Raw genomic sequence first — 22479 nt, 5'->3', positions numbered from 1 at the left:
AGGCCAACCCCTTCTACCACCGCTACCGGGACAAGATCCAGCAACTGCGCAGGTGCGGCCAGGCCGGCTGGTGGGGAGCGGGGAGAAGAAAGAACTGGCGGCTCGCGGCCGGAGCTTCCGGGCCTTAGGACAGCCTCGCGTGGTGGGCGCTAGTACTGTCCCCGTGTACTGATGGTGTGTTAAGATTTTGAGAGGATGAGCCACTTGCCTAAGATCACACAGCTGACTAGTCTCTGCAGAGACTCCCTCCACTGTTATCTTTGTGCTTTAATTCTCAAAATGCTAAGGTGGACCTTTTGTTTTGTTTTGTTTTGTTTTTGAGACTGACCTGTAACTCACTATGTAGCCCAGGCTGGTCTCGAACTCACAGCGATCCTCCTGCCTCAGCCTCCCGAGTGCTGGGATAACAGGCGTGCGCCACCACGCCCGGTTTAAGGTGGACTTTTTGACAACCCTGTGAGCAGGCAGCTCAGAGACCTGCCCCCATTATAGAAATGGGAAATGAAGCCTTCCAGAGAAGGGTCTTGACTTGCTCAGGGTCACATATTGAGTGAGCCGAGGTGTGGCCTAGAGCTCGAGTTCTCGGATTTATAATTTAGAGACCTGCATGCAAGAAAGGAGACTGGGGTGAGAGACTACCGCAGAGACTTTCGCTGTGGGATCGTTAGTCAAACCTTCTCACTAAATAAAGAAACTGAGAACGAGAGAGGAAAAGACTTGCCAAAGGTCACACAACTGGTTGGAATTTGTCTGACTCAATTCAGAGTTTTTAGCACTACCCCTCAGCTTCCAAAGGGAAAGACATGGAGATTTGAACCGGCTTGAAGTGTATGTAGTGGTGAGAGTTAGGGTCTGAAGAGTTGAGTTGGAAAGAGCTGAAGGAGATCAGAGGTGAAAAGGGAACTTAGGAGAAAATTTGGCAGGGCAGGAAGGCAGTCTTCTTATGAAAGAAACCAAAAGTCTAGCACTGCAAATTTCCTGCATTGTATTTTAATCTCTAATTTCACTGCCTCAATTTACCTGGACTACCCCTACCATCCTGTAGTGTCCCTCACTTCCAGCCTCAGACCCTCTACCCCAATCCATCTCACTGCTATAGTGGAGATTCTTCTCACTTTTTGAAGCTATGGTGAAATGAATGAGTATTTTTGCTCTCCTTTCAACAGGATTTAGATATTCTCAAGTTGTTTTTAATCTTCACTTGATCTACCACTCCAGCCTTTTCTTTTATATCCATTTTACACACAAATATCTCCAGCAGCTCCCATTCATTCTTACTCATGAACAAATAACAATTTTACTCTCCTTCTATACTAGCTCATTCCCATCAACATTTACACATACCGTTATCTCTTGAAGAGTGAGCTCTCCCAGCCACAATTGACTTCTGGATAGCACCCAAATTCCTTAATGTTCCTCACAAGGCTCTCACGCCTTAGTTGCTTCCAGCTCTCTAGCTTTATCTCTTACCAAAATTTCATTTGAGTACTATGAGCAAACACAAAGTTGGAGGGTTTGGGTAGGATGTTCTGGATAAGGGGAACAGCAGCATAGTCAAAAGTTCAATGACATGAAACCACCAGACATTTGGAAATGTTTGGGCAAATTTTCATCACAATACCTGTAGCACTGTCATGTACTTATTAACACGGCTATCTCTCCCACCAGATAGTAAACTCCTTGAGATAGGGACTCTGTCTTATTCATTTCTATAACCCCAGAGCACTTCAAGAGTACTTCTGCCCACAATGCCTGTCACCTCTGTAGAGTCACTGGTAGACTCAGATATGTCTGTGGCCTCTAGCAGGACTGACCCAGTACTTCTAGAGGGAAAGATCAGCCCATTTACATGACAGTGAACAGAGCAGCATTTGATGTTACCTGAAGAAAGGAATTTTATAATTTTATTATAATTCTATAACGCCTTAACTGAGAGGGTTTGCCAGACTGGTAGCCAAGATGTTCCTGGATCCTACCAAACTCCCCAGTGACACTGTGAGTCTCACAGCCAAGAAATAGAGCCTGTGGATGATGTCATCCTCAAAGTGTACAAAACCAAATATCCCATTGTTAGCTACACACCCCAAATAATTCTTTTCGTTTGTTTTTGAAACAGGTTCTAACTGTATACCAAGTTGGCCTTTTGTATTGGGGACCGACCTCGATTCACTTGCAAGGCAGGTGGTCCGAACCACTGAGCTAAATCCCCAGCCCTAGTCTGAAGAATTTTTAATGAGGATGGCAGCCCCAAGTTTGAAGTTTGAAAACTAACCCTATTTTAATATAAAAGACAAGTTCTGATATTCTATCTGCAGTTTTTCAGAGGATAGGTCAGGGGACATTCAGGTGCTAAATCTTCTGCAAAACAGATAGCTTGAAGTCTAGATAAAAGAAATGCTTACCCTTAGGGCAGGGATAAAGAGAGATGTCAGAGGACTGAGTATATTCAAGGTAATGCTTGACACCTAGTAGAGATAGGATTCCTGCCTGTGGAGGTGACTCAGGAAGATGATCTTTGAGTTGAGTACCCTTTCCATCTTGAGGATTCTAACGATCCAGGATAAAAGTACCTGAAGGACTAAACCCTGTATTGCACTTGAGTATAGCTTGCAGGAGAAAAAAAAAAAAAAAAAAGTTCTACACTGGATCCTTGAGGATTAACAACAGTTGAATAACAGATTTTCCCCCGACTTTCTTGATTTTCAAACCTGTGCCCAGTCCTTATTAACTGAAGGCAAACCCTTCAGCCTGTCTGAATGCCTGTGTCCTTTTTCTATAGAGGTAGAAAGCGATGCTTTATTATTTCAAACTCTTAAAAAGGCCCAGGTGGTTTACCCTTTCATTTACCTTTGATCAGGTCTGACCCAGCTGCTTTTGAGTCGCGCCTGGAGAAGCGCAGTGAGTTTCGAAAGCAGCCAGTGGGGTACTCTAAGCAAGGTGATTTCATCAAATGTATGGAGCAGAAGGTAAGACCTGCCCCTTTTTGTGTTATTAGCTTACCAACACTCCTCCTCACTTCTTCCAGCCCTGTCTGATGTGGGCTCAATGATGAATCATCCTGAATGATCTGAGCATAGCCTCTCTCTATTGTATTCAGTCTCCATCCATAAATGTGTATTCTGTTTTTTCTGGATAAGGTACTGTGATCATGATGGAGACCAAAAGGAAAGAAAAGTATAGTCCTGCTAGGCTTGCAATCTTGTAATCATATGGTAGCACCTATGGTATTGGGCTGCTGGAGTCAGGATAAATTTCTTTTTTTTTTTTTTTTTTGGTGCTGGGAATTGAACTTGGCAGCTAAATCCCCAGCCCAACAGGAAAAATTTCTTAGAGGAGATTGAACCTGACCTACTCTAAGAAGAGTCTGGGGGACTTAAAGCAGAGAAGAGAGAGTAGGGCTTTGATGTAGAACAGGGTCATCAAACATTTTATAAAAGAACCAGAGAATAAATATCTTAGACTTTGTAAGCTATATGATCTCTGTTATAAATACCGAGCTCTGCTATTATAGTACAAAAGCACACATAGACAATAAGTAAATGAATAGGTGTGGTTATATTATAATCAACTTTATTTACAAAAACAGTTGGCAAGCTAGACTTAGTTTACTAACAACCAACCACTGCCCTCCCATGCTCCACTCCCACTCTGTGAAAAAGAATTAGCTTATTAGCTTAAACAGAGGAAAAGCTTTGAAGGGTGTTCCTGGAGAGGCTGAGGTACTTTGCCCACTTTCTGTATCCCCAGAGCCTACCAAGAATGTCCATGGCCTACTCATCTGGATATAACCCAAAGTGAGGCGAGACAGAATAACTGACCTGCTAAGAAGATGGATTCTGCAGATAGATGCCAATGACTAAATCTTAGGTCTCCAAGCCTCAGTTTGCTTCGCTTTGAAATAGGAATAATAACAGGACCTATCTCATAGTTGTACTGGAGAGTAAATAAAATCATTCAAGAGTCTTAAGTGTAGTCCTAGTGTAGCACATAATAAATACTTAATATATATTGGCCATTGTTATCCTTAAATAGGAATCAAAGCTGGAGAAAAGCATGTGGAAAGATTAATGCAGTATTTTTAAACTCTTTGATTATCACCTATAATAAGAAATTCACTTTGTGTTGGAAGTTAGTATGTATGATATGAGTATAACAATATGAAACAGTAGTGACTTTAATGCTGTGCAGTGCATTCTTTTTTTGGGAGTGTGGATACAGGGATCAAACTCAGGACCCTGCGCTTGTGGAGCAGGCAACAGCACCACTGAGCTAAGTCCCTGGCCAGTGCATTCTTATTTTTTATTCCTTTTCATCTTTTAAAAATCTCTGATGTAATCCCAACACTCGGGAGGCTGAGGCAGGAGGATCGCTGTGAGTTCGAGAACAGCCTGGGCTATATAGTAAACTCCAGGTCAGTCTCAACTATGCAGTGAGAACTTGTCTCAAAAAAACAAAAACAAAAACAAAAAATCTCTGATGGCAATCTTTTAAATTGATTTTACAATTTAAGATTTGAAAAATACTAAAGTAGTGCACAAAACAAATTGGAGTGGGAGAGACTGGAGCCAGGGAAAATATGCAGCAGTCCAGGTGTGGGCCATAAAGAACCATAAATAAGGTGGTCACAGAGGAAAATTGGGATTATACATTGTATTTGAAAGTCAAATTAGAAATGCTTGTTTTACTTGGAAGACAACTTTTTTGCCTTAGTTATCCTAAATTTTAAGAGCCTATACTCAGTCTTAATAACTACTTGAGTCAATTAGAACAAGACTAATAGTCAGAGGGCTAATCTCATAAAGATGGGGAGCAAATTCAGCCTCCTACACATAAATTACCAACTACTCCCTACTAAAAATATTTTTAAAGTTGTAATATTCTATAATAAACATTTATAGTAGCAAGTTACATTTGATAGCTCTTGGAAATGTTTCTGTATTATAAACTTTCGATTTTATATGGGAAGGTCTTTGCCCCTTTCTCTATGCAGACTTAAAAATTCAGCTTTGTGGTAATAAGATGTAGAATAAGTCATTTAAATTATAGCAATACTCAGGTAAACATTCACTTGCTATCTCTCTTATCTAGCTAGTCAGAGAAGGGGTAATGGCTAACACATATTCTCAGTTCTCAAAGCCTTCTCTTTACTTTGAGTCATTGGTTCCCTACCACATGGGACTCAACATCCTCTTTTTATAATAAATTGTGTTTAATTCTCCCTCTTCTACCTGAAATAAAACAATATAGTTAGGTGGATTATACAATCTACCTAAATACATAATTTTGATGAGAAAATCAGTGTAGTGCTCTAGCCATAATTAAAGTATTTTAAAATAAAATACATATTGTAGTATCTAAATTCTTGGATGTTTCACTTATTTGTGAAATAACCATGAGCACATAAGCTGCAAATGCTAACTGGTATACAAATATTGTACTGGTAATTATAAAAACTCCAAAAGCATGAGACATGTGCTTATCAGTGACCTGAGATGCCACATCGTACAGTCTTCTCTCAACTTATATAGTGGTGGGGGCCCGGGGTTTAGCTCAGTGGTTCTGCCGCCTGCCTCACAAGTACAAGGTCCCGAGTTCGATGCTGGTACCAAAAAAAAAAAAAATCTACTTATGTAGTGGTTATATTTCTGGGAAGGTCAATGTCTAGTAAAGCTGTGCATTTTTTTTTTTTTTAATCAGGCTATAGGCCAGGTAATTACAAAATGATTTCACCTACAAGGATGCCTGGATAAACATTGAGAGGTTGTCATTATGTAGGCTCATCTGTCAAGTCACAGCACATTTGTCACTTCTGCCCTCTGATAAACATAGGTATCACTATCCAGTCCATTACTGTGGTGAGAAGAATTGTCCTCACAGATTTCCGAAGTATGGGAGAGAAAATAAAGCAGTCATTTAAATTTTTTATTAAATGCTCTAAGATTTTTGGCATGTAGTTTAAACTCTTTTAATTATCTCATTTCATCAGTTCTAAGGCCCAGGATTTTTTTTTTTTAATATTTTAACATCTTCAAAGTTGATGTGATAACCAAGTATTATATTATTGTTTAATTGGCATATTCTTTATTTTCTGATACATAAAAGAATGGTGAATCTTAAAATAAGTCATATTTTATATTTGACAGACTAATAAGCCTATACTTTGGGTTTTTTTTTTCTATAAGTGAAAATGGAAACAAAGAATGTATTTGAAGGACACTAGGAAAAGAATACATGAGGACATTTGGTGATTGAAAGGTGAAAGTAGCTATACAAATGAAGGTTTGGTTTGGCTTGGTTTTCATGATACACCTAAGGATGAATGGTGTGAAGATGAAATTATTTCTCTCCTTGTTTAGTTATTTATTTGGGGGCATTACCAGGGATCAAACTCAGGACCTTGCACTTGCAAAGCAGGCATGGTGCCACTGAGCTAAATCCCCAGCCCCTAATTTCTCTCCTTTTTAGATGGCTTAGTATGAAGGTATAGCTGTCCTAGAATGCTACCAAGGTATAGGGGTGTAATCACAAAACCAAGTCCTATCCAACAAGTTTTTCTGCACCAGGCTTTTATCTAATTTACAGGTTCTATGGGCACCATTATGAAAGATTTGGATTAATTAAACCACATAGTGACCCAACATGTTGTTTAGCATTGATAGCTACCCACATGTAGACTACTCCTTTACCCTTGAAAAGTATGTTTGGTTTTTTTTCCCTGTCCTGTAGCAGGATTATAGACCTGAGCCACTGCCAGGTCTATAAAAGCCTGATCTTGAATTTAGAGACAGGGTGAAGACTCCGAACTATCAGCCATTTGTCAACCATTCCTACTGTCAGAAACCATCAGAGTAGTATTTCGTCAGAGAGAGTAAGCTCTTATCAGAGATAATAAGCAAGAGAGAAAATAGTTAATTTTAGCTGTTCTTGGCCCTTTTTGAGAGGGTGTTTAATTTGATGGAAGGACTAGTAGTACTTGAGTCCACTCAGGACATCTGCCATCAGTAGTGCTGTTGGAGGGCCAGGGATTTAGCTCAGTGGCACCACACCTGCTTGCAAGCACAGGGTAGTGAGTTTGATCCCTGGCACCAAAAAAAAAAAAAAAAAAAAACGTTGGAGATGTGAAGCAGTCTTTGAAAACACATCTTTCTGTTTCTCACCACTTCTTTGGCTCAGTATTGAACAGGTCAGTGGGCTGAGCTCAGGAAAGCTAAGCAGACCTAATTCTGGAAAGAAACACCTCATATTCATAGTGATAGGTACCCCAGTACTAGCAGATGGTAGTACAGACCCAAAAAATCTTCTCATCTCTCATTTCAGAATCTTAGAGGAAAGTTGTTGCATAAACAATAACTTTTCAAATAATGTATATAGTCAGTATAAAGAGTGGAGAAAAGTGAGTCATCAGGTGTAAAATTACTTAATAAGACTGGGCACTTCAGCTAGCCTGATTTTCTTTTTCTTATAAATATAGATTAATACCCTCTCTCAATATGTATTTCAGACAGATGCCTTGGAGAAACAGCCTATGAGCAAAGGATTCACTAAAAACAAGGTAAGTCTCTAAATATTGAGTCTGAAGTCACATGAGACATCTGCAACAAGGGGCTGTAAACTTGAATGTATTTACTGTGATTCAGTGATTTTATATAAGGTCATTTTCCAACTGTAGAGATGAGACGTGAACTTTTGTGTTCTTAACCTGACTCTAGCTAATATATGGGTCCTGGTAGTGCTAGAAGAAATTTGAAGGAAATGTAGTAAAATTTCACCTTTCTCTAGGGAGTAGTTTAAAAAATCAAATAAAAATATATTTAGTTTGTCACTTAATTGTAAATAAAGTGCTTCCCTCCGTAGAATAACAGTTAAATTAAAAATAACCAGTAGGGCCGGGGATTTAGCTCAGTGGTTCTGCTGCCTGCCTCACAAGCATAAGAACCCGAGTTCAATCCCCAGTACCAAAAAAAAAAAAAAACAACTTTTCTCCTTTACCAGCTGCAAAGAGCTGCAACACTTGCTGGTGAGGTTGAACACCTGTGAAGTACTTGGTAATCTAACAAATATTCCTTAGGAGTAAAACTGTATGAAAGCTTATGTGGGCTTGTGGGCTCATTGTTTCTGAGCATGTGATTTTCTTCTTTTTTTTTTTTTTCTTCAGTACCAGGGATCAAACTCAGGACCTTGCGCTTGTGAAGCAGGCGCAGCACCACTGAGCTAAATCCCCAGCCCTACCATGTGGTGTTCTTATGTTTGTAGTGTACTTAACTGAAGATCTGCTTCACTGTCCTTAAATATTGTTTCCCACAAGGCTCAGAGACAGCATTAAGATGTTGTGGAAGGAATTTGCAAGTGACACACAGACAGCAGAATGGAAGTAAAATAACAAATTTACTCTTCAACGAGGGTCAATCGCACATAAGTAGTGCCTGGATTGATGACACACTGGGATACAACTCCTCCTTTTATAGGATTTTACATCTTTGACTTCATTTGGGTGGTTACGTTTCATTCTCATAGTTCACATCATGGTCACATGATAGTTAACTTAAACCCAGATGTAACAATTCTTTGTAGTTGGGGAGTTTACCTTAAGATTCGTCTGGCTATCTATTCTAGTGCACAGGAAGTGGGTGTTCAAGGTTAGGGATGAGCCAGATGTCCCATTTCATGGTCAGTGCCTCCAGTGTCTCTTAATTTTGAACTGAACAAAGCAGATTGCTGTGAGAGACAGAAGGCATTTTACATTTTCCTATCATTTTGTAGGTTTTTAGATTATTTACAAAAGTTCTCTATCAAAGCTACAGGGTTTTTGTTGTTATCTTTAAATTGTAGATGTTAATTGCTTTTTATTTCCTCTTTTAAGACTCTCAGTTCAATTTTTAACATTGAGATGGTGAAAGACAAAACTGCAGAAGAAATAAAACAGGTAATGAATGAAAACGTGTTGGCATACTCAGTGAAAATGTGTTCTGTGAACCAAATCTGACAGTAGAAAAAAGCATACCTTTTTTGACACCTCTTTCTAGCTGAATGAAAAATGCCAATAAAGGACAAAAGTGATGAATTACATGGACAACAGTGGCATAAGAAAAACTGTCTTTCTTGTTCTTGCTCTTATATATCTAATTAACTTGTATTTGCCCTTTGTTTTTTGTTCTACTTGCCACATCTTACTTAAAATCATCAGTACTCTGTACCTGATTGCTATACTGCCTTTCTAGATAGGTTTCCCTCCTCCCATTTCTCACTTTACCTATCATATCCTCACCAACTAAGCCTTCTTAAAGTTACTCTTAGCTGGTGGAGGGACAAACACAAAAACAACTAAGATCTAACTTCTGTTACTAGAATTTTATGCAGTCCCAGGTACACTCAGGTTGTCCCTATGGGAAAGGTGCCAATAGAACGTGGATGACAGCATGTCATTTGGGAGAGAAAAGCCAGGCCCAGGAGGCCTGAACAAGGAGGTAACCTATAATTGTAGACATAAATCTATATCCACTGGAATAATTTTTAAGTAACGGAGGTCAACTGAATTAGGAAATATCTCCCAATCTCATAAATTTCAGTGTTGATTCATAAACTGTCTGCTAATATCATAAATTAAAATACTATAATCCTCCAGTTGAGAAGACAGTCTTTTGATATGCTTTTTTAAAAAGGCAAAGCAACATTAGGGTGCATTAATAGAGTAGTATGCAGAGAGGTTCTAGGAAGCAATAGACCTTTTGTGCTCTGTGTTGATTAGATAGATCACCTGTTGATTAGTGTTGTCAGTTGGGACCTCCACTGTAATGGGAATGTTAACACTAAAAGAGAATGGCTGGTTAGATGTCGTCTTGGTTGTGGTGCCTTTCTCAACTTCTATGCCTTTGCTAATAATGTCACTCTCTACTTAGGATGTGCCTCTTTTCTCATCTCCCCACCTCCCAGTTTACCCCCAGTCACTTCTAATCATTCTTCAGAATACAGCCAAGTGTCCCTTCCTCTGGCATACTTTTCTAACCTGGGTTAAGTGCCTCTTTTAGTAGCTCTGTGTCAACAACCATGGTAGAGAGAAATACATTTCCTTTTAAATCACAATGGTCTACCACCCAGTCAGCATTTCTGAGTACTTTTTGTTTTTTAGGACACTGGTGACAACACAGGCAGATATTCTGCCTACAGGAGATTTGCAAGCTAGAGAAAGGGATCCACATGTAAATGGCCTTAATGAGGTAGCATATCCTAGGCATCTTTTGAGAGATATAAAGTGCAAAAGCAATTTATAGGAAAAATTTTGACTGAAATGGTCAAGGGAGACTACATGGAAGAAGAGGTATATAGGCTTAGCTTTGAAGGACAGGAAATCTTTGTGGGGTTAAAGATGGGGAAAATGTCTTCCAGTCAGAGCCAATAACATGAAAAGGAATGAAGGACAATAGAACAATAATAAAAATATGAACACAGAGCATGTATATGATATGCTAGAGGACAAAAAAATACACAGTATTGCATATGCCCTATATCTATGTACACATACTATAAAATAGCGTTCCTAAGAAATACTAGAAAAAGATACATCACAATAATAATGAGTCTTTTAGAGTAGTAGAACTATGAAAAATTTTCCCTATTTTCTGATTTTGTACAAAAAAATAAATTTTATTCCCTTTGTTTTGGTATTTACATCATGAAGATCAACTGTGCCCTTTCTGTTCTTTGATACCAGACAGAAGTAGGACTTCTGTGCTCTTTCTCATATGTAAAAATTTTTGGAAGTGAGATCTCAAGCTGCCTATAATAAGCAACACTAGCTAATAAAGCTAACATTATTTTTAGTGTTTACTCCATGCCAAGCACAGAGTTACAGTATACTAATTCAACTAGAAAAGACTACCATCCTGTGAGGTTGATATTACTGTTATTTTATTGATATTACTTAGGGAGATTCAGTGATAAGCCCAAAGTGGTATAACTCATAAATGATTGTAGCTGGGATTTGCATCCAGCTCCTCCTGGCCTCTGGATGACTGATCTCCTGGTTCTCTGAGAAGACTCACAGTTGGCTGGGGTGGTATGAGTCTGAGGAGGGAAGAAAAAAGGGGAAAAAGAGGTTGTCTATTACACACAGGCACATTTTTAGAGAAATGATTTCAAAGGTCATAGAATCAGTTTTCTCTGACAGAATTTGTTATTAAGAGTTACAGTTTAATCATCTAGAAGAATGTATGATATTAAATCTTTTTTATAATCATATACTAGTTACAAAAGCATTACAGTGGGTTTTTCGTACCCATTAACAAATAGCATATTACTCTTTGCAATGAAAGCTGTCACCATTTCTTACCACAGGTTGAAAAGATTACCCATATGTCACAAGCACCCTCTTTTTTTTTCTTCTTCTTCTTTTTTGTATAGATTTGGCAGCAGTATTTTGCAGCAAAAGATACAGTCTATGCAGTCATTCCTGTAAGTAGTTTGGAGGGGAAATGAAGTGTTACAGCATAAAGGTCAGTACTGTAACCTCAGCAGGCAGTAGCCTTTACTTTTCCTGTGTTTATGGCCTCTTGAGAACTTGGATTTTACAGCTCTGAGGGTTTTTATTATGCCCTAAGCACCAAAGATTGGAAGCTCCATATGGTATATTTATGGCTTTTGTTTTCCCTCTTTCTGGTTTAGAAATGTCTTTGAGTCAAGTCTCTGACAAGGGAGTATGGTATAAGTTTGTGTTACTCAGTAATTTCCAGATGTCTTTTATTTCTTTTTCGTATTTTCAACCAAGCTATTGGAATTTAAGACAAGGCCTCTAACATAGCTTTCTTCCTTTCTTGTCTATAAACAGTATATAACCAAGCTGACTTAGAGCCTTCTCCTAGTTTTTCTTCCTAGCAAGTGGCAGTGTCTTTGTTTTTCCCTTTTTGAAATTGCTGTTTTAGAGATGGCCACTGGTCACTTGTTGCCCATTAAGTCTTTGCCTCAGAAGGGATGCTGCTTTCTGGTTTACTGTTTTTCTGCTGATATAGGAAAACATTTGAAATACTGAGTTATTGGCTAGTTCCTCACTCGTCCAAACCAGGCCTTTTGGTTGTTACATGGATATCACTGTCTGTTTTTTTTTTAACCTTTTATCATGTACACCTTTACCCTTCATGAGTTCAGCTAGAGGCTAGAGCAGTCTGCATTTTTCATCATATTTTAGCCCTCTTATACCAATTCATTTTGGAACAGACCTTCTTAGCTCTCCTTTGGATTGAGTTAGTGAGTTCCCTGGAGTGTTTATAGCATTTGAGCACCTAATCTTCACACATAATTCTGGCAGTGAACGGCAAAACATACATCTGGCTTTGCCTGTCTCTCTGTCGCAAGAGCAATTTATAAGTAGAAAAACATTGGTTAGTTGTTGTATAATTCTAGGATTTAGTCTTTATGAGCTTAATTGTGATTATGATCTTTTGTATTTCCCTGTTTATGAATTAATTTTATGCTTTTTCAACTCACAGAAAGAGAAGTTTGATTTGATTTGGAACCGGGCTCAGACCTGTCCAACAGTAAGTTTCTGGTGACTGGGTAAAAACTGTTTATCAATGCTGCCAAACAAGGGTGTTTTCCAACTAACCTCCTATTCCATGTTCTCTAACCTGTTCATTTACCAAAGAAGCTTACGTGTTAATTATCATAATAAATGATGTTTTCAACCTAATAAATCATATGGATTTGACCTTATAACCTCTGCCTTTTTAGGTGTCTACCACATCTCAAGCCTTACTGAATGTGGTCTTTAACCCATCAAAATAGGTATATTTTAATATTAGAATATTATATTAGAATATTATATTATATTTTAATATTAGAAGGCTCTGAGACTGTAATTTTTATAACCTCCTTCAAGTTCCTGTTCTATTGGCAGTTTTCTTTGCTGTTTTGGCCATCCTGTTTTACCGTAAGGTGCCTAAAAATAATTATGATATTGTTGTTGCTTGAATAAAGAGCTGACAGAAAGCCCCAAGAAAAGGGAATGGATAACTGATTTGACAGCTGAGTTGGTGTTGATCATGATTTCTAGGTTTTTCAAAAAATGTTTCCAAACATTCCTGATAGAAAATAAAGAATATCTAAGTAAATGGAGAGATATGCTGTATTCATAAATTAGATGACTCAATATTGTTAGGATGTCAGTTCCCCCCAATTGATCTCTAGATTAAATACAATCCCAATCAAAATCCCAATAGTCTTTTGATTTGTATGAATGAAATCATTGTGTTGTCAGTATAAAGAGAAGCACATAGATCAGTGGGAGAGAATAGCCTAGGAACAGACCAACTTATCTATGGTTAGTTGTTTTCAACAAAGGTGCTGGAATAATTAAGGAAAAGGTAATCTGTTCAATAAACTATGCTAAAACAATTGCAAAATTATGTGCACACTAATTAACCTCTACCCTTACCTCACAAAATTTACTCAAAACTTAACTCAAAATAGATCAAAGACATAAATGGAAGTAGTAGAAGAAAATTTTTAAAAGTAATATTAGTGAAGTTCGATTTGACAATGATTTCTTAGGGCCAGGAATTTAGCTCAGTGGCACCGTACCTGCCTCGCAAGCTCCAGGCCCTGAGTTTGATCCCCAGTACAAAAAAAAAAAAAGAGTAGGACAATGATTTCTTAATGGCACAAAAAGCATAAACTATTAAAAAATTATTAATTTAGATTTCATCAGAAGTAAAATGAGGCCAGATGTGATGAGACATGCCTGTAATCCCAGCTATTGGTAGGCTGAGGCAGGAAGATCCTCATACATTCAACTACAGCCTGAACTACATAGTGAGATCCTGTCTCAATAAAAAAAGTAAAACATTTTATTTGTACACGCATATTCCTTGCAACATTAATCCCAATAGCCAAAATGTGGAAGTAACCCAAGTTATATTTAAAACTCTTGTAACTCAGTAATGAAAAGAACAGACATTGCAGTTTAAAAATGGATGAGAATTTTAACTAAATAGTTCACCAAAGCCAAGCATAGTGGTTTATATCTATAATCCAAGCTACCCAAGAAGCTGAAACAAGACTTTGAGTTTGAGGCCATCCTGGGCAACATAACAAGATACTATCTCGAAAAGAGAGAGAGAGAGAGGGAGAGAGATAGTTCTCCAAAGAAGTGAAATGACATATAAACCCCGGAAAGATGCTTAATATCATTAGTCATAATGAAAATCCAAATATATATATGCATTAAAAGTATAAAACATAGAAAGGAATAATGAGAGACAACAAATCAGGATAGATGTTAACCTCTAATGGGATTAAAATGGGGTGCAGAGAGATCTTCAAATTAGATCTCTAATGCTTGCTTGCTTTTTTTTTTTCTGGTACCTGGGATGGAACTCAGGACCTTGTGCTTGCAAGGCAGGTGCAGTGCCACTGAGCTAAATCCCCGGCCCTAATGCTTTCTTTCTTAGGACGGTGCATGAGTGTTTATTATATATTAATTTCATAATTAAAGAACTTTTTAAACCCAAGCATTGAAGAAATGGAATAAGAAGTACAAGTGGTTGGACATAGAGCAAATGACTTTATTTTTCTGTCCCTTTGCGAATCTGTTTCCCACAGTTTCTGTGTGCACTGCCAAGAAGGGAAGGTTATGAGTTCTTTGTTGGACAATGGACAGGTACTGAACTTCACTTCACTGCACTTATAAATATTCAGGTAGGTGGCTTGTGCCCTACCAACACAAAGATAGAGGAAAGAGGCTTATCATTTGGTGGGACAAGGAGCACTTGCTGCAGTTTGAGGGCATAGAATATCTACTAATTCTTAGCAATACTTTCTGTGGCACTGATTAATTTTCATACTTTGCATGTTGTACCAGTTTATCTAGGCTCACTCAATAACAAGAAATGAGAAAAGACCCTAGAATACTTTCTCTGACCACATTTGGCTCTCTCTTGTCTCTCCCTCAGACCTCTATAGCATTTACTGTATGTGCTTCACTTGACAAACATGATGAAGTTAGGATGTTATCTTTTTAACCCAAGCTATAAGCCCATTGAGGAAGGCTGTATATCTTACATGTGTTTTATTAACGAAGTCAGCACATTCCAAGTGCTGGGTGGTTTCCATTTAATATTGTTTTATTTGATTCCTTTTTTCTTTGTTTTATTCTTAAATATTAGATTTAAAAGTTAGATTCTAAGCATTTGAAGCTTTTAAAATAAAAGTCAGTATTTTAAATAATAACAAAGATTAACGTTCTATATTTAAAGGCTACATCTGACAAAAACAAGGATATTCAGATTGGCTTTAAAGTTGGGATAAAGTACAAAATGGAATGAGTGAACAGCTTTTCACAATTTTTAAAATAATTTATACAACAAGAATTTATTGAACACATACTATTATAATTAATACTAGATGTATTTACTTTGTACCAGATGCTGTGTATACATTGTCATTTAATTCTCAAAATATACCATTAAATGATTATTGTTATTTTTTCTATTTATAGAGAAGAAAATGAGCTTAGAGAAATTAATTCACATTGCTAAGTGATAGAGCTGGGTTTGAATCCAAGTCATCTGACTCCAGAGTAGATGAACTTAACCATTATATCATTGTGTTGGGAACTGTGCTAGGACCTGGAGATCTGAGACAAGGTCCTTGCCTTCATGAAACTTATCCTCAAATATAAGAGAGAGATCCAGAAACATAATTATGATCAAAGTGATTAGTATATGACATTAGAATAATGACCAAAATGATTAGTAAAATACAAAAAGTTTGTCTGGAAGAATAAAGAGACTGAAGACCTTAGCAAAACTTAGATATGATAATTAAAACCTTTGCTGAAATTTTAGAGATGAAGCCAAGAGATCTAGGACTGAAGACCTTAGCAAAAGTTAGATACGATAATTAAAACTTTTGCTGATATTTTAGAGATGAAGACTAGGGATATTATTTTGAATGTGGTTTCCTTCTACACTAGATGGAGCGTGGGGCTTTGGTCTTTAATTTAACCTTGTTTCCTAGTCTAGACTTGAGGTCTAATAACCACTGCTCTCATCAATCTTCATGAAATTATGATGTCCCCATTCTTCTTCTCTCTTTTCCCACCCCAAACAAATTATATTTTAAAACCACAGACTACAAATCTGGCCCATGCACAAGCTCTCCAGCTCTTTCTACAGCTTAAAAGAGCTCAGTCTTCAGAGCCAGCCAAGGGGAGTAGATTTCAGCTATGAAATGCACTAGTCCATAAAAGTGGCAATTACACAGGCACATTGCTTTCTTTAGAACTTGATTTGGTAGCTGCTGGTGCCATTTTATTTTTAAGTGTATGGCTACTATGAAGGATTCACTGCTTTCTATAAACATTTTCTGGGAAAAAAGCCAAACCTTTTCCAGTTGATGACACAAATAACACCATGCAAACTGTGAGTTTCACCCTGCCTTTTCAGGTTCAACCTTGCCCCCTCATACCTGTCCTCGAGCTCACTGGCCACCTAATAGGCTGTCACAAGCCAGAATTTCCTCCAGACTCTATTGCTTTGAAATTGTCGTTTGTTGTTGTGGCACCTTATTGAGCCTTAATAAGTGTTCCTCCTGCAGACCCGAGGGGATGCCGCAGCCAGCCAGTTGATTTTATATCACTACCCTGAACTTAAGGAAGAAAAGGGCATAGTGCTGATGACAGCAGAAATGGATGCCACATTTCTGGTAAGAAGCATCTTTACCTGTTTGGATTACCTAGTAGCCCTAAAGGTGCTACATTTCTTTCAAATCTCATGAGAGGTAAAATTCCAAGGAATTTACACGTACTTACTTAGAAAGTTGGCATAATTTTGTCTTCTTCATGTCCTTCCAAACTGATTTTATTTTGTTTTTGCTTTTGTTTTTTTGTTTTTTTGAGACAGGGTCTCACTGTAGTTGAGACTGACCTGGAACTCGCTGTGTAGCCCATGCACAGGGATCCTCCTGCCTCAGCCTCCCAAGTGCTGGGATTTCAGGCGTGCACCACCACGCCTGGCCAAACTGAGTTTATTACTCAGTGATCCTTAACCACTTATTCACAATTCTGAAATCCACAAGTTATGAAAATCGTTTTTTAATACCCATTTAGTCAAAAAATCTTAAAGATATCCTTAAATCTGATTTAAACTCGTTTGGGAGCTAAATGTTTACTTAGACTGACATGAGACCATGTATAGCCTTTATTAAATTCACTTGGTATAGAATGTTGTGTTTTATTGGTATGTTTGATTAAGGAGAGTTATATAATATATACATATTATCTGAACCTACTGCCTTTCTAAAATCCGGTAATTCTAAATCCAACACAGAGAGAATTTCATGGAAGAGATTGTGGACAAATAAATGACTTCCTAAATGTAGGGTAGTTTTGTCTTTTCCACATTGTCCACATGTGAAACCTTCATCATCCATAGTGATTTCCTTCCTCTTTTTCCCATTCCCAGTTAAATGTCACTAAGATAGAGCAACAACTCTATGGCCATAGCTAATGATGCCTGTTGTGTTCTCCCCAGGTACCAGCAGCAGTTTTATGACTGCTGTACAATCTATTTATCCTTGCTCATTTTGGTCTCATTTATTGGCTTCAGCCTCAGAGACTGGTGGTATCCACCTCCAATCGTAGAAGTATCCTTGCTTTAGGAAGATTTTGTTCCTGAGGCGTGTTTGAGTTTAAGAAAGGTAAAATTGATGAAGTACAGTTACCAACTTAAGTTAGTCTTAATTATCAGAAACAGTAGCAGAATGAAGTGGAGGGAGTACCAGCCTGGAAGTCGTGAGGTCTGCCTCTGGCTAACCACATGAGTTTGGGCCCATCCCTTTTCCTCACCTGCCTTAGTTTCCTGCACTATGAAATGAGGACTGGGTGATTTCTAAGACTCCTTCCAACTGTGTTAAATTTCTGTTAATTTGAAATAGCCATGTTTGCAGTGGGAGGGGGGGCGCTTTTAATTGAAAACAGTCTCAGAGATGATTGTCTACTTTTGAGAAATGATCTAAAAGTTCCATGGAAGGGGTAGAGTTAAAGCACAGCCTATAGTGTTTACAAACTCATCTTCATCATCCTGTAGCTGGAGCACTCTTTGAGCAATCAGTTTTTGTAAGAATTTTCCCGTACCTTTTGGGGTTTGATTTTGGCCAGATGAACTCAGTGGTGATGAATAAATACCTCTAGCCAACTAGAATTGCAGAATGTATGGAAAACAAAAGTCAGAGTTGAGGTAATTCTTTCATGAAGTTTTGAGGGTGTAGCCTGTGTCTCCCCAAGCTTACTCCACCCCTCTTCGGTGTTGTCTGTTCACCACTTCTGTGCACTGCACTTTAGAGACATTCACCTTTCTCTTCCTAGTGGTAGATTAGTTATAAATGGCTGCATATCAAACTACTCCAAAAGTTAGTGTCTTAATGCAGCAAACATTTGTTACCTCACAGTTTCTGTGGGACAGGAACTCAGGAGAAGCTTAGGTAGATGATTCTGGCTCAGTCTCATGAGGCTGCCGACAAGATGTTGGCCAGGGCTGTAGTCATCTGAAGGTTGATTGAAGTTGAAGATACACTTTTGGCTCCACACATGGCAATTGGCAGAGCCCTTGTTCCTCACCACATTGGCTTCTCCACAGGGCTGCTTGAATGTCCTAATGGTATAGCAGCTGGCTTTCACCAGAGCAAGTGATTCAAGACAGAAGCTACAATCACTTAATGTGTTAATAGCAGGAGTCCTTCCCTATCATTTCATCATAGTCTCTTTGTTAGAAGCAAGTCATTAAGTACAGCCTCATTAAAGGAAAGGGAACTCAGTCTTCACCAAAAGAAGAAATATTTAATTTCTGGACAGATCTTAAAACCATCACAGCTGGCTCTGGCAGTTTTTCTGACTGCTGATGTCAGTAAAGGTTATATTCAGGTGTATGTTTGATTAGTCTGTAACTTGGTATCCACAGACTAGTTCTTAGAGCTGGGTAACTCTTGCTCTTTTTTTTTCCTCAAGAGATATATTTCACTTGATCTTAGCCAAAAGGCCGAGAAGCGATTCAAGAGATATATTTAACAGTTATCTAGGAACTAAATGCAGAGGGAAATTATGAACATATGCATTAATTTATTCAGGCATTCACCAGATGTGTTCATGTAGGGGCATAAAACGAGCCATAATTTATGTCTTTTAGGAATGTGTATTAGGAAAAAATGATACATATAGGACAGTGTGATAAATACTGTGATAGTGATAAACCTGGAGAAGAAGCAAAGACTCAGGAGGCCAGAGAATCAGGGAAGCTTTCAGAAGTAGTGATTCCTGGGTGAGGCCCCCACCCACCACAGAACTCAGACACAGAATTTCGTGGTCCTGTTCGAGGAGGAACCTCACCACTCTTTTTATCTTGCAGAATGTTACTGAGGCACAGTGCATCGCCAATCAAGTTCAGCTCTTCTATGCCACAGATCGTAAAGAGACCTATGGGCTAGTAGAGACATTTAACTTCAGACCAAATGAGTTCAAATATATGTCTGTCATCGCTGAATTGGAGCAAAGTGGACTTGGAGCAGAACTGAAATGTACCCAGAACCAAGATAAGACTTAGAACTATAAAGGTTAGCCCTTCACAGAGTCAGCTCAGCCCCGGATAGTGTAGAAATCTCCCCTCCCAACTCAAGAGCTCAGCATCTGTAATGAGCAGTCTGTATTGAGTTGCCCTTTGTGCTTACTGAAAGAAGTGATCATGGAGGGGCCGGGGATTTAGCTCAGTGATGCTGCCACCTGCCTTGCAAGCACAAGGTCCTGAGTTAAATCCCTGATACCAAAAAAACAAACAAAGAAGTAATAATGGAGATGAGCCTTAATACTTGATATTCAGGAGTAAAGGTACCCACATATTCTGATAATTACCTCTCAGTATACTTGAGGTTTCCTTTTAAATGTTTCTGGTCAAGAGTCAGCCAGGGATCTGCAGAACTGTTCATTTGACTTTCTATAATATAGCAGTGCAGTTGCATTTTGGCTGTTTTGACCATATAGCTTCCAGTTCTACATCGTTATAAACTTGAGACAGAATAATGTTAGAAGTCCTGCAGTAGTTAGATGTGGGCTTTATGAAATCTTCCCATGTGCCAATCAGCTGGCCAAAGGCATAAACCCAATATCCTGTTTAGACTCTAGAACAACAAGATATTCCCATCAGGATAAAGTCTTCATCTAGATGCCCCCCAGAATTACAGTCTTTAGTGTAGCTGTCTTGGGGTGTCAACAAATTTCAGAGACAGTTGGATAAACAGGTACAGAGCCTACATATTATAAACTAGTTTATGGCATCTACTCCTGTAACTCTGCCTGTTAGAGGCTGTGTGTTGGAAGAGGTAAATCATCACAGTGTAAATAAACCATTTTTCTAAGGAAAGGATCATTTCAGATTAGCATGATTTTTTTAAACCAACCCTAAGCATTATATGAAAAAGTAGGTGGGAGAACATGTTCCCAGATTGAGTGTGGGGAAAATGTAGCAATAAAATAAAATCTAGCTTATAGTCTTTATTATACAAAATAGTGAAATCTAAGCTATGTACTGTCCATAGTTTTGGTGCTGTGGGCTGATTTTATCAATACTTATCTTGAGACAGCAGTTTCTTGAAACACCAGAAGTAAGAAAAATTGTTCTAAAAAATCCATGTGTGGTTTGTAGTAGCTCCCAGCTCAGGGATAGTAGACTATGGCAGATACATACCAATACATACCAGCCTGCTAAACTTTAGACCCTAAGTGGCCCCAGCCACCTGTAGTATGTCTTTCCTTTTCTTAATCTAACATGTACATTTATTGGCTGCCCCTGCCCCTACCTAAGATCTGGTTGGATGGCAAAATATGATGAGTAGAAATTTATATATATATATATATATATCTTTATTGTGTAAGTCTATAAGTTGAGCCTGTTCTCTAAGCTTTTTTTTTTTGAGACAAGGTCTCCCTTTGTACTGCAGGATGGCCTTGAACTCATGGCAGTCCTCCTGCCTCAACCTGAATGATGGGATTACAAGCATGTGCCACCATGCCTGGCTTCCCAAACTTTTTAAATAGGATTGGACTTATATATATATATATCTTTATTGTGTAAGTCTATAAGTTGAGCCTGTTCTCTAAGCTTTTTTTTTTTGAGACAAGGTCTCCCTTTGTACTGCAGGATGGCCTTGAACTCATGGCAGTCCTCCTGCCTCAACCTGAATGATGGGATTACAAGCATGTGCCACCATGCCTGGCTTCCCAAACTTTTTAAATAGGATTGGACTTCCTGTTATTTTCTGAGCTGTCTATTTTTGTTATACTCTGCAAATTCTGGGTCTGCCACTTGTCTGGACAGTTCATCTTTTGAGAAAGGAGTTTTATCAACCCTGCTATTTCCCTTGAATGCCCTCTGACCTTCTGGATGTTTTGCAATCTACAAATCTTAGCAGTTGGGTTTGGATTTGTGGGTATCCAGTTATGTTTGCTTTTCCCTCCAAGACCTAGTTCTTAACCGTAGTACATTTCCATAACACCTCCACCAGGGGGTGAAAAAATGATGGAAAAAGAAGAAATGGCAATTTGTTTTATAGTTCCAGCTTTGCCCTCAAACCTAACTTGCCAAAGAAGGATGTATCCATGGGTAATTAATTATACTGAACATGACTATAGTACCATCTGGCTGTTCTTTATTTATCTAAAGACAGCTAGCAAATAAGTAAAAGAAAATTATATTTAATCTGTCCCTTGGTGTCCCTATAGGAAGTTGACAGGCTTTATAGTTAAATGGATCTGGGTTCAAATGGCAGTGTTGCTACTCATTAGCCCACGACTTGAACAAATTACTTAAACTCTACTATTTTTTCATCTGTAAAATGGAGATTATAATATCTACCTCATAAGATTATTATGAGAAGTTAACTTATATAGAGACTATAGGGCAACTTAAAAATTTGAACCCGTTTCCTCTTCTCTGCTCCCCCTATCCTCATTAATACAAGTTAAGATTAACAACCAATGTGCAGATCATTACTCATTTCACTTTAAAAAACAAACTGCATCTCACCAATTCTCAAACTTCAAGATGCAATCGAATCACTCAGAGTGCTTTAAAATGTAGATTCCCAGACCCATACCTTTCTGAATTAGAATATTTGCAGAAGGTGCTGTGACATATATTTTGATATGTGCTTTACATGATTCTGATGTAAGTAATGAGCAAGTTGTATGTTGAGAATCATTGCCATATTTATTCTTCATGAAAATGTCTGTCAGCCAGTCTTTCTTTGCTATAGACATTGATCAGAGGATGTAAGTTCCCCTGCTCTTTGTCTTTCATAGTGGTTCCTTTTGCAAACTCTAGTTACATTACTTACTTATTTTTGTCTTTTCCCCCATGAGACTGTGAGCTCCTTGTGGTCCAGAATTTATCTCTGTTCAGTGCCAGTGACATGGCCTGGACCATAGAAGATACTTGGTTGTTAAAT

General features: G+C 38.2%; 1 protein-coding gene across 1 annotated transcript; it reads left to right on the top strand.

Annotated features, from left to right (window-relative positions):
* Nucleotides 1-2: 2 nt before the first annotated feature.
* On the top strand, nt 3-20207 carry Atpaf1 (ATP synthase mitochondrial F1 complex assembly factor 1; the record flags this gene model as incomplete). Its single annotated transcript, XM_010610410.1, has 9 exons — nt 3-52; nt 2858-2966; nt 7502-7552; nt 8861-8923; nt 11398-11448; nt 12480-12527; nt 14590-14685; nt 16585-16692; nt 19389-20207. Coding segments are annotated over 9 exons (771 nt in total), but the record flags the coding sequence as incomplete, so codon positions are not given.
* Between the last annotated feature and the right edge of the window lie 2272 nt (nt 20208-22479).

The sequence above is a fragment of the Fukomys damarensis genome, unplaced genomic scaffold, assembly GCF_012274545.1.
Source record: "Fukomys damarensis isolate Sample0158 unplaced genomic scaffold, DMR_v1.0_HiC HiC_scaffold_23, whole genome shotgun sequence".
Taxonomy (NCBI): Eukaryota; Metazoa; Chordata; class Mammalia; order Rodentia; family Bathyergidae; genus Fukomys; species Fukomys damarensis.
The sequence above is the reverse complement of the archived record's forward strand: the minus strand, read 5'-3'. Positions and strand labels throughout refer to the sequence as shown.